At 33.3% G+C, this 14,011-nt stretch overlaps 1 protein-coding gene and 1 non-coding gene across 3 annotated transcripts in view; one reads left to right on the top strand and one right to left on the bottom strand.

The window, feature by feature from the left end:
- The window catches only part of LOC129232233 (protein ABHD11-like), a 69,162-nt gene that overhangs the window by 30,294 nt on the left and 24,857 nt on the right, over positions 1–14,011 (top strand). Inside the window, exons 1-2 of one of the 2 annotated variants that reach the window (XM_054866447.1) lie at positions 7,429–7,502; positions 9,452–9,607. In XM_054866447.1, the coding sequence (XP_054722422.1) occupies positions 9,458–9,607 (150 nt within the window). In that variant the 5' untranslated portion in view covers positions 7,429–7,502; positions 9,452–9,457. Of the gene's footprint in view, positions 1–7,428; positions 7,503–9,451; positions 9,608–14,011 lie in introns of those variants that run through there. The other variant, XM_054866448.1, reaches the window with a different exon arrangement.
- On the bottom strand, positions 13,150–13,221 carry Trnah-gug (transfer RNA histidin (anticodon GUG)). Its single transcript has one exon. It is a non-coding gene; the product is annotated as a tRNA-His (tRNA).

Raw genomic sequence — 14,011 nt, 5'->3', positions numbered from 1 at the left:
TGCTTTCGAGTTGGAGCGCTCATACTAAGAGCGTCAATACATTTTCAATGACAATCGGTTTTAGGAAATTTGCTCTCAAATGCAAGTCTACCCTCTTGAAACTGCGAATTATCCTTGTCACCTTTAACGGTGTAACTTTGTAGCACCAGCGGCACCCCCCCCCTTAAGGGTGCCTTTTGCCTCCCGATGGCACCCTTAAGGTTGCCAAAGGGAGCCTAATGGCAGCCTCGGAAGTGCACTAGGGTGCAAAACGGAACTAAATGGCACCTTTAAAGGAGCCAAGTGGTACCCTTATGAAGTACCGCAGGTGCTACAATGTTTCACCTGAAAAGGTACCATATACAAGTCGCAATTTTAAGTGTACCCATCGCATTAACATTGTATTAATACTCCTCTAATTTTGTGTTTTAAATATCTACTTCTCTGTAATTTTTCATGAGTTTTATGAATTTATTTCAATGTAATAAATTTATCAATTCCCATATTACAATACAATAAAAAAACTAATATGTTTTGACTCGTAAAAACTATTTTAAATTTAATATTGTCTTGTGAGCTAATAAATTGTAACTTCAAGATAGCGGTACTAAAGTTGAGTGTTTTTGAAAAGACTGTCTTGAAGGGAGGGGAGCAAAACTGTGTATTAATGAAAAAGGGGACACGAGTACAAAAGTTTGGAATGCACTACATTAACCTCTTCTCCAGCATAAATTAGTTTAACGTTTGATGGCCGGGAAGGGGAGGGAAGGTAAAAGAAACCTTCATGAGGAAATAAATATATGGGTAGCCAAAACTGAAATTTAACAAATCTATGTAAGATCACTGAACGTAAAAATTAACATATTCTTATGCTACAATGAGTTGATTAACTTTTGGTAAACTTCTATGAACTTTCTCGTAAATAAGAAAATGTAAAGCAATATGCGGAAAGTTGATTCATTTTAAAAAACGTAAATTTTTATAAAATGCTGCATTTAATTAAGCAAAACAGTGAAGCATAATATATATAATTCTTAGAACTTAAAGTAAAATATATTACATTTAGACAGCGTAAATGCAGCTAAAGTGTTAAATGTATATTATATATATTATTTAAAGTCTCACTTGTAGGTAGCACAATGGCAAGTGTACGAAACAAAAACAACAAGAAACACAAAAGAATAATAAGAATGTAAATTGAAAAACTATGAGAAGTTGAACAATATGAACTATAGAATGGGCAGTGACTGCTACGTTATCAAAGAGCTGGAGCAGTTGGCATAATATATTAATTTGCAGGTTTCTATAGAGGTCGGTAACGTACATGTCATAGTGTATTTGCATTTTTATCAAATTAGCAAGAATTTACTTGTTTAATTAAACTGTGACAAGTTTTTATAAAAATTGACGAGTTTTTTTTAAAATGCTGACATGTACTGTCCAACCCCCCAGCTCTGACCTGCAAAAAAAGAGAAAGCAGATAACTTACCCATTTTGATAGAAGAACAAAAAACACCAAGAAATCATTCATCTAGTTACACAAAAGCCAGTTCCATTCCAGTTCCGACAGTTGACCGAAGGCTCAACATCCAAGTAAACGCCTCCCTTATAAAAGATTTCTTGAATAAATCGAAATAAAAGAAGGTGAAATTGGCAAAATAAAAATTTTAGTAGTACAAATTTGCAGCAAATGTAAAACATTGTTTGCTGAAATAAACGTTGTTATTACAAATCTTGAAAAATCTGCTTAGCTGTCTAATTATTATATTAATAAAAACTTTCTTATGTAGATTGCTAAACCAATGTGGCATACTATTAGTGAAAAAATTGAAATAATCTTTCTTATCGTAGATATCAGTGATAAGCCCCGAATTATTAATTTCAAAAGAAATGTCCAAAAAAGTAGCGGAATGTATGTCTTCATTGGCTTTGTTTAATTGTAAGCTTTGTGGGTAAATTATATTGAAATTCTCTTCCAAGTTATTATTGAAGATCAGGATGCCGTCGATATACCTAAAAATATTGTGTTTTTTGTTATGCTGAACCGCGTATTTGAGTCCGTAGAAAAATAGAGATAGATTTGCAGCCGTACTAGAGTAATTTGTGCCCATTTCAATTCCATGAACCTGTTTGAAAGCAAAATCATTGAAAGTAACGAAATTGTTGAAAAAACAGAAATGGCAGATACTGTCGAAAAAATTCCTATCAATTCCAAGCACCTCATCAATATGAACGTATCAAAAAGTTTTAATAGAGTTTTATATAAATCATCAATAGGAATGTTACAAAACAAATTTTCGAAGTCAAAAGTCTGTCCATACTTTCCGCTAATTTTTTGGACATTTCTTTTAAAATCGCTGTGTTTCTTGTTGTTTTTGTTTCGTACACTTGCCATTGTGCTACCTACGAGTGATACTTTAAATAATATATATATATATATATATATATATATATATATATATATATATATATATATATATATATATATATATATATATATATATATATATATATATATATATATATATATATATATATATATATATATATATATATATATATATATATATATATATATATATATATATATATATATATATATATATATATATATATATATTTCTTTTTCTTTCAGATATCGTAAATTGTTATTTGTTTGAAGAGCCGAACATATTTATACACCTAATTAAGGTCAGGGAAAATAATAGCAGCTTGTCTACGGGCAAACATTCGTTTAATGGGAAACTAAAATATTTATTTTACGTAGTAGAACTAATATTTCAACCTCGTCAAGAAAAAAAAAAATCTACTTTTTGAAAAGTGAAGAAAAAGAAAAAACCTAGTCATAAAAACTTAATTTCAGTGATCAAAAATTCAAATCAAATGTACGTATAGAGAGCCTGATAAGTATAAAATAAAGCTATGACGTGGGCTGTTGACTAGAAGTTTACAGTCAAATGGTCGACTCTGTTTTCGTATTTAAGCAAGTATTCAAACATGACTGCTAAAAAAACTTTCCTGAAAAAAATTTCCAGCTTATGCTTTGAAATAGACGCAGAAAGTGTCACCTGTAACACTGACAGAAAATTCTGAAACGTCACATCTTATTATCGGGCTACGTTAGTGGATTTTAGTTTTCCACCGGTTTCCTGTGAAAAGAATGTATGACAGCTAAGACGCTTCTTGAATCACTACAAGTTTCATGAACAAAGTTTTTACTGTTGTGAAAAAGAGTTTTAGCTACCAGTATGAAAATATATTCAGCGTCTTTATTATTTATCCACTGGATTGCCTGATTCCTAAACAAGGGCAAAATACAGCCTCTGCGCATTGTTAAAGCCCTAAGTATTGCAGCTTTGCAATGATTGCAGAAAAATAAGAAAAACTTTCGCGTATTTGAATCAAACGCTTCGGTAAATGAATCAAATGTACATAACTAAACATTTCCCACAAATACCTATTGCATCCGTGAAGCCTTTTTCTGATCGCTGCGTACTTTTCGTGAAATGATATTCTTTTTATATTTTTTTTACTAATAGTGAAAGTTTGGGGAGACATTGTGCTTCACACTTGTAGTGACAGTTTTCTCGAGAAAAGCAAAATAAAAAGACACACGGAGAGAGACATGGTAGTTACGTGACTTATCTGTTCTACTCTTTGTCACGGACAGCTTTAAAATTGGTGTACCGGGGTTCAAACTATGAGGGCTATTGATATTTTTAGAAGACATCAAAGTAAAGATTTCTGGGTTAATTACTGCTCTTTTTAAGCGATCAACAATAGAAAAAAAATTCTAAGCACAAATAAGTTGATATACTGCTTTTTTATACTGTTTTACGACATTTTTTTTTTAAATAATCAAAGAATGAATATTTTGAACAAACGGATACTTATAATGATGTTTCTTCTTATTTGACAGAGATGATATTAAATCTTCTTATTGTAAGCAGTATTTCACATTTTTGAAAGAATATTAACGAATTTTTGCATTATTGAACAAAACCATTTTATTGAATCAAAACTCTTTGGAACAAACTGGATTCATACGATTGACCACTGTATTAATCGAGATAACTGTCTCTAGTGGATTAATCGAGATAACTGTATTTTGCATATCTATGGTATATGGTATGGCTATGTGGGTTGCTGACTTTTAGTGGGAAACTTGCCTGGTTTTTGCTAGATGTGTTTCGAATAGAAAAAAAAGTGCCCTGTCTGCCCATTATTTTCCAGGACCATTCGATTTTTTTTTCTTTTTTTTTTTTTTTTTTGAGCAATCACAACTGCTTATTGTTCTTTCTTGACCGTCCTTGGCATTGTGGTTCCTTTTTCAGCTTAGACCAGGAGCCTCTGGAGCACCACCGCCCACCGGCCTCTGCAGGCGCGTCGGAATCCCCTTTTCCTGGTCGGAGGTGTCCATGTCCTGTACACACACATGCTCACACATACACACTCACATATACACACACATGCTCACACATACACACTCACATATACACACGCCTACGTGCATACACACAGGTCTACGCACACACTCAAGCCTACACATGAATGCACGCGCGCCTATGCACATACACACACAACTATACACACACACGTAACCGCCCAGGAGGAGGGGCAAGTTGGGGGGACAGGAGCCATTTCTAGAAACAATAACTCCAATGAGTAGGGCCCTGTCGCAACGCGTGATTGCGAGATACATATTTTGAATTCAAAATGTCAGAATTCAAATTAATTTAGTTCCTTTTTTTTGAGCAATCACGATTGTTTATTGCGTTTATTTGACTGTTTTTGGCGTCCTATCATTTTATTTTCCCACCGCCACCCTCCGCAGCATCACCGTCGTCCGGCTCTTCACGATGCTGCTCCTATAGCGAAAGCCATCTCGAGGTTGCGTCCATATCCTACACTTCCAAGCACACACACACACACACACACACACACACACACACACACACGCACACACACACACACACATACACCTACACACACATACACAAATACATAAACACATACACGCACGCATACATACAGACACCTACACATACACACAACTACCCACACATTCATGCCTGCACACAGACACAAACACATATGCCTACACACATACACATACCCCGCCCCCACGCACACAGACATTCATACACACAGCTACCCACACACTCATGCCTGCGCACAGACACAAACACACATGCCTACACACAAATACAAATACCCCCAACGCACAAACACACATACCCCCCACACGCACAAACACACACACGCCTACATACACACACACACTCGTGCGAAAAACATAATTTGAATTCAAGATGACAAAATTCAAGTTAAATTTTTATTTTTATTTATTTATTTTATTTATTTTATTTATTTATTTATTTATTTATTTTTTGAGGTGGTGCGTCATCGTTCTTGGTTGGATGGGCACCGACTCGAACCCGAAGTCTGGTGTTTTGAAACCACCACTATGCAAATAGAAAGATAACTATTTTAAATATATTTCGTGCTGCCATCTGTCATTAATATTGTTAACTATAAGAGGGCGACACTGAAGAATCTCTCTCTCTGTCTCTCTCTCTCTCTCTCTTTCTCATTTCTTGCGAACAACAGACAGTGCTTAGATTTAGAGAGTCATCTTGCCATTCCAATTTATGAGCTGTAAATGACTGTTCCAGGTGTTTCATGACTCATTAGGACTACATTTTTAGTTTTTTATTTATTTATTTATTTATTTATCATTGAAAACACAAGACTATAAAAAGTGGAATCCCCTGACATTGAACTTTCTTTTTTTAAATCTGCGCTACGTATTACTTTAAAAGAATTTCTTGGATGTTGATAAACATCTAAGTAATGTAGTAGAAAATACTGCAAATAAATAGGCCACTTTTTTATTATTTTTCATGAGTTTTGTGCTGATATGTATCACTTTTTTTTTCTTTTTTGGTCAGATGAGCTTCTTTTAGAGTGTATTAATATCATTTGGGTATTTCAGAATAGACGCCTTATGTTAGTAAAACTTTACAAAATATAGTAGCGTCAAGAATGATACCATTCAAGAGTGACTTTACGTTACTCTCGTAACGAAAATGTGGATAGCGAAATCAAGTTAAAAGTGCAAAGAAAAAAGGTGAGATGTCAGTGTTTGTTCGAGTTGAGTTCAAATGGCAGCACTGGGTGTTTGTGGAGTAGAATCTATTACTTTATTTAATTAAAAGAGAGCCATGAAGTCAAAGCAAATAGCCTCAAGTTTCAATCAAGAATGAAGGAGGCTGGGGTTTCCCTCACTTAAGAACAGTTGTGAATAAAAGCGTTAATTCTGTAGTCTCCCCCCCCCCCCCCCACCACCACCACTTTTTTTTCCTTTTTCTTTTTTTTTTTTTTTTTTTTGTAATATGAATCTTTCAACCTGCATGACATTAATGTGCAGGGGCGTGCACAGAAATTATGGGGCCCTTCACAAATCGCTTTTACGGGCCTCCCTAGATATTGTTTAACCCTGCGTCTCTACACATAGTTCATCCCTCATTTTAAAAATCTCGGGCCCCCTTCAGGTTTGGGCACGAGCCAACAGGTCACCCCCCCCCCCTCTCCACCCCGTGCACGCCCCTGTTAATGTGTAATCGTTCCATATAACTAAAACCAAGCGCATCTTTTACAGAGATTTCTTTTTTTTTATTTTATTTTTATTTTTATTTTTTTTTTTTTTTTTTTTGTCGCCTATTAAATATTTTGTTTCAGTCTTAAACTCCCATTTCATTCGTTATAGAATTTAAAAATCACATGTCTTTTACAAAAAAAAAAGATTTTTTTTAATCCTGTCCCTCAAATACAAAAGGCAATCATTCAGTTGTAAACATTCAAAGACAAACATTTGGTGTAAACAAAGCTAAAAATGTATGAATACATAATAAAAAATTAAGAATACAAAACATGAAATTATAACTTCACCATAAATTATTGTACAAAATCATGGGTTTAGTGTTACTATTGTTACAATGAATATGAACACATTACTCCTTCATATTGTTTTACGAAATTAGTTGCTAATTCCTCTTTTTCATTTAAAAGAGAACTAAAAACAAATATGGAGTGAATGAATTTAGTTTTAACTTGCTATAAACATTTATAGAACAGCAAACATATGTTTTCTTTTTTTGATGATGATCTAATTAGAATTTTGCACCATCAAAAAGAAATCCGAACAAACAAAAAACACTAGCTCTTATGTATAATTTTGCATAAACGCAAAAATCTTACTAATGACCTACACTAACGACCGACACATGTATTTGCTACGACAGATTACTGTAGAAATTTCAATATAATTAATCCCAATAAGGAAAAGAAATAAGAAGGAAAATCGTACGCTTTTTTTTTTTTTAAACAATGATGTAGTAGTAGTTACACCCATGCGCTATGCCTACGTCAACAGCTACCTTTGCAGAAGCTAATTGTACATTTAATATCACTCTGCCTTACGCAGACCGATAAAAGGCCTCCACTTTGCCAATACTTATTCGGTAAGTTTTTATATATATACATATCGAGGGGGGGGGGCTGTGAAATGGATATTTCATGCATGTTTAGTTCCTTTTTACCCTATTTAAAGAATTAATCTTCTATTATTTTGAGTAGAACATTTAAGTTTGTTCTAATGAAAGAATATTTCACTTCGATAATAAATTTTAGTACCATTTTGTGGCAAGGAAACTTCTAATGTTGGCTATAGTATTGTCACTATCTAACTTTTATCAAGCATTTCATGTATTGCATGATATGTCTATATGTAGTCAAATGTATGAAAAATGAATCATATGTTTTACACAGAAATGCGATTAAAACTTAAATAAATCAAAAATCACCAGGATGTGGCAACAGACAGCTGTTTACGGTTGCGATTTTTGTGTTTTGCTACTATGTTTACGTTTAAAGATTGATTTTTAAAAAAGATGAAGTAAAATTCTTGAAATACTTGTGCAACTCATTGAGAAAGAAATTCTGAACTTATATACGATATCATCGTACAAAACAATATGTGAAATATTTCATGGTGCATGTTCAATTTTCTATTGTCCTTTTTAGTATAAAACAACATTTTTGCTGTCAAAAAGAACGTATATTAATACTTAGTAGAAAAACAGCATCTACAAGTATTTCGTAAAGTTTACATTGCTTTTTGTGTGAATAAGATAACTGGCTATATATAGTTTTGATTTTCATGAACATAATATATACCATTCTTTTTAGAACACACAAACTTTTTTAAAAAACACTTTGCATATAAATTCAAAAAAAAAGGCTAAATCCGGGAGTTAAGCCGCACTTTTTTTTTTAACTGTCTAAGAAAGCCCATTCTGCATATAAAGTAAAAGAAACCATCCTGTGCTATTTAATGATAAATTCAGAGCATGTGTATTGCAACAAAAATATATGCACAAAAGAATAATTCATATTTTTAGCAGCAAATTTAGTGAACTCGTTCTACATTGATCGCTAAAACTTGACCTTGAAAGAACGATTTTAATGTGGTGGAGAAATTCTGATAAAAAGATTTTAGCTAATATCGTTTGTGCTACTCATCGGAATGCAATAAAATTTGATACCCTAGCTACCTTTAGGCTTAAAAACTCATTAATGTATAATAAAAAAAATAGGGGTTCCTGTTCGAAAATTCTGAATTTCTGTTCATTTTATTTTGTATTATCATAATTTCATTAATGCAGGTTAAAGAAGCCTTTAATCCATGTCGGCTGACACCTTTCTTTTTTTTCCTAGTATGAATAACAGCCAAATAATTGAGAGTGTCTTTCTTCCATGACCGTACCTAGACACCGCTTTTATGAATGTAGCAGCCATTCCGAATTTAAGAAGCAAGAGACTATAATGTGCATACCATTTTTGCATTTAGCTGGATATTGTTTAAACATGACTACTGAGGAACTGAGAGAAAGAATTTGATATAGTTTAATTCGCAACTCCAGAGCTCGAATACGCTACCTTGCGGTGATTAATACTACTGCCGAAAAAGGTAAAACATTCCATTCCACGTGTTTTCTTTGGGGTAAATTACAGGCTTCAGACAGTTTGTGGTGTAGTGTAATTTCCGAAGAATAGAAAAAAAAAGCTTCCCATAAACACGATGAAAAATTACTGTCATTCACTAAGCGTCAAAGCAAGTTATAAGTTACGGCATTTGTTTGTTTTACCTTTTTCATCCACCATTAGACAGTAGCTCCAGCGTTCCCTATAGTTTATTGGAGTTGCGAATACTAACTTAATTGTTTTCTTTCCAAAAGTCATATTTTGGAGGCTATGAATGGAGAGAGAAAGAGATTCTGTTGCTATTATAAAATCGATGTTGACATAAGGGAAAGTGTTAAATAGTTTGCCATAGATATAATTTCATGGCTAGATCCAACTTCAGCTTTGAAATGACAAATGCATGAACCAATTATTTTTTTGCTCCTAGATAAATATGGAGATAATACCTCTTTCGTATGACCTCTTTGAGCCAAAGTTTATTCAAGAAGAACGCTGCCCCATCATCCTCACGCACGGTCTCTTTTGGAATAAATACCTCTTGCGAGGACTAGCTGAAGAGTTGAGCCAAGAAACTGGAAGAAAGGTAAGAACACAGAAAAATCATTCAAAATAATTTGAAATACCTAAGTGTAATTGTATAGATCTATCTGAGCAGAACACAAAAGAAGCCAGAAAATAAATTAATAAAAAATAATTATATAAAGTATAAATAAAAATATTTAAAAAAGAAAACATTAGCACATTAGAAATTAGAATATTCCAAATTGCAACGCTTTTCAACGTTAATGGAGGTGAAGTTTTTACTTATTTTGAACTGCTAACAATATTATTTTGTTCTGAAACAGCAATAGCACTCCAATCACATGATTATTTCGATACTTTAATACGGCTTATCTTAATAGATAAGTTATAGCTTTAAGTTGAAAGTTTTCAAAGACTAACACATACATTACTAATATTTACTAATAATACAGCTGAAAGTCTGTCTGTCTGTCAGGATCTCTCTGACGCGCATAGCGCCTAGACCGATGGGCCGATTTTCGTGAAATTTAGTACAAAATTAGTTTGTAGCATGGGGGTGTGTACCTTGAAGCTATTTTTCGAAAATTCGATTTTTTTCTTTTTCTATTCCAATTTTAAGAACATTTTACTGAGCAAATTATCACAACGTGGACGAGTAAATTACGAAATTATCATAACCTGGAACCGTAACATGGGCAAGCAAATGAGTATAGCAAATTGGCGAGAAATTCATCATCCATTATTTGTAAATATAGAGGCGAACCAAATGACCTTTAAATTTTCTACTACGGGCAAATCTGTGCGGGTACCACTAGTTTTAAATAAAAACGCTTCAAAAAGCTACCATATAATTTGATTTCCCGAATATATTACTCATATATGTTGATTTTTGCTATTGTGAATTCATTACCAAAATAGTTAACTAAGTGAAATTTTAACAAACACTTTCTTGATCAGTTCTTCTCTATGAACTTTTATGGTGTCGTATACATTTTCTAGTCCAATACAAAATAAAATTTGCAGTTTTTGCAGAATTTTGGTAAAAATGCATTGAGATTATTGGGTGGTTCTTGCAGCAGAGAGATACCGTATACCTTTACAATGCAATGATGATTTTTAAAGAAGTTCGAAGTTAATTGTTCTAACTCAATATACCAGATGAATGGTCAGTCATTTCAAAAAAATAATAAAATAATTCTCTCTAAGTACAATAGAGCTAAGCGCTAAAATAAAAATGTAAAACTTACATTACCGAATTAAAACACATGCTAAAAGATTTAAATTTAATGTATACACTATTAGATTTAAAAAAAAAATTCTTAATTTTCGAAAGAGAATACTTTTTAAAAAGTTTTGTTTGCCGATTTCTATCCTGACGTTTTTGTAGTTCCAACTTCATTTTATAAGGCTTCAAAATGCAGAATTTTATCTCTATTTTTCAAAATTTCCTCCGGGGGGGGGGGGGACCTCCCGGGCTCCCTACATTTGGGACTATTCTATACTCAACTGAAAGGGGAGTTCTATCTTGATACCATTCTCCTCATAAGGTCAATCTAAACAGACATCAGGGAAAACACATTAAGAACGATAAACAAAGTAAAAGTACTGCTGTATGTATCAATGGAAAAAGACAACACATAGTAAAAGGGAGGAAAATGTAAAAAATGCCTCTTACACCACCGAGAGAAACGTTGTTCAAACTACAGGAGGGCTGAAATAGCTTGCCTGTCATTATCAAGTATTGCTGTCAGCAATCAGGTATTGCTGAAATGCAGTACCTGAAATAGCTTAGAACCCCGTTAAGTCTCAATCCGGCCCTGGTTACTCCAAACCCATCTTAATGGCACTCACGAATCCCTTTCATGATCATTTTTCTGAAAAAAAAAACAATGCATTTTAAGGACCAAAAATAGCTTTTTTGATACATTTAAGTAAGGATATCATTGAAATAAGAACCCACTTCAATTTTTTATGAATATTTTCTTACTTTCACAGGTAGGGCTAAAAAAAAAATTTGAAATTGTTTAAAATTTTCAACAAAGATGTTCCTGTTTTTCAGTGTAATTTGTGCACATTGGGAACAAAATTCGACAAAAACAGTAATAACACATGACACATTATTTTTCAGAATCTATCGCTTTTAGAGGAAAATTCGTGTCATATGGCTAATGCACGCATCATTTTGTGAAGAAAATTTTAATTTTTTTTTTAAATTTTAAAAATACTAAAAAAAATAAAAAATAAATAAAAAAATGAAAAAAAATCTTACCTGCAAGTATTTGAAAGTTATGTAAATCTTCAGAAATTTCAAAAACTAAGAAAAATATATTTTGTGTAAAGAACCAAGGAATGATTTAGTTTTAAATGTTTCGAAAGATATTAAATATATCATTTGCGGATGTTAGTCGAAGGTGCCCATGCCCTTTCCCCCAAATTTGAAATAGACTCCCTCCTGAAATTACTCCCCACCCTAAAACTTTCAATGGGACAGTCTACACCCCTTCCCTTTCCTCAGTTGGGCGCCCATAAGTAATTAATATGTAGTAACGCAGAAGAAAAGTAGAAAATTTTTATGAATGAAAATCTTTACGTTTTACTAGGGTAAATATTACTTTGATACTATTATCTATCAACATGCTTGTAAATTTGAAGTCAAAATTAAACGAAATTTATGTTAGATCTAAAATTTATTCCTAATGGATTTTTTTCTCTCTCGTTCTAAAGAACTAGTCGCCAAGGAACTATTTTTAGCCGGGATGACCTGGGGCCTCAGATTTCTAGGGTCTTGATTAGGAAACATTGATAGAGTCTAAGTATACTTTTATTTTAAAGAAAAAGAACATATAAATATAGATTTGTAGAACATATTAGTTGAATCAAATTCAACAAGATAAAATACAACTTTTTCAATGGAAATTGTCTCCTTTTTTGCGTCAGATATATTCAAAAAAATAAAACTCGTACTTTTTATTCCTTTCGGTAATAAATAAAAAACCTTACCTGTTTCAGGTGAATTTTTTGAGCAATCACGATTGCTTATTGTTCTCAGTTGACAGTCCTTGGCGTTGTGGTTCCTTTTTCAGCTTGGACCAGGGGCATCTGCAGCACCGCCGCCCACGGGCTCCTCTAGTCCTGAGCACTGTCCCCCGGAATCTGCTTTTCCAGGTCGATGGCATCCAAGTCCTACACACACGCACGCTCACACATATACACTCTCACACACATATACACGCTCACACACATATACACACTAACACAAATGCGCCGTTACACACACACACAAATGCATACACACAGTTCTACGCACACACACAAACCTACACATGCACCACGCTTGCTCACACACACACACACACACACGCTTGCTCACACACACACACACACACGCTTGCTCACACACACACACATGCAACTATACACACGGAACCGGCCAGGAGAAGGGGCAGGTTTGGGAGGACAGGAGCCGTTTCTAGAAACAATAACTCCAATAAATAGGGACCTGTCATGATTGCGAAAAACATAATTTGAACTAAAAATTTCAGAATTCAAATTAATATTTTATTTTTTTTTAAATTTATTTACATATTTTTTTAATAAAAAGATTGCCGTGACCAGGATTCGAACCTGGGTTATTGCGGCCACAACGCAATGTACTAACCACTATACGATCACGGCTGTGAAAAGAAACAAGCAAGTAAAAGTTTCAAGTGAAATCTTTCTGTTTTTGTGACAATTTCTCATTTTTAAGGAAAAAAAGAATCTATCGCCATTGAAGCAAGGAATAAGTACAAATTTCTTTATATTCTGTTTAGTTTCGCTAGATGGCAGCACTAAAGTTTCAAAAACTTTTTATATTTTCGCAAACCCGTAAGCAGAAACAGCGCGAAACTGCGATCAATACCTTGATTGTGATGAGAAAGTTTACAGATTGTTTCATAATTTGGGTTGAAGAACCCCATGCTTTTAAAGTAAAAAAAGTCTTACTTTTCTGCTTATGAAGATTAGTATCATATTTTCTGCAATATGAAATCCACAAGTATTATGCGCTTGTATTAGCATCTAACTTTTAAACGTTTTTCGGAGTCGATTTAGATATTATGATTAACCTAATGCCAGTTCATCTCGCAGGCATTTTTTGAAAATTGCATCGCAGACTCCTGAAAAATTTCTGCTCACGGGTCCACAGAATTTAAACTGAAAAAACAAAAACAGCTGTATCCACTCCTCGAAAAAGCTGCACTTGAGAATCAAACATTAAGGAAGGAAATACTTATTGTTGCTCAACATCATTTCTTTTTTATGAATCACTAATTTGGGAAATATATTTATGTTTTACACTTACAGTAAACTTCCGATTATCTGCGGGCGGCAAATCCATGGGGCAAATTTTCCACGGTTCTTCCAACTTTCAAAAAAGAAAATATTTCTTTTTTTTTTTTTTTTGAATTTAAGATAAATTGAATGT

This window comes from Uloborus diversus, unplaced genomic scaffold (genome assembly GCF_026930045.1).
Source record: "Uloborus diversus isolate 005 unplaced genomic scaffold, Udiv.v.3.1 scaffold_111, whole genome shotgun sequence".
Taxonomy (NCBI): Eukaryota; Metazoa; Arthropoda; class Arachnida; order Araneae; family Uloboridae; genus Uloborus; species Uloborus diversus.
Note: the sequence above shows the minus strand (reverse complement) of the source record. Positions and strands in the feature narration are given on the sequence as shown.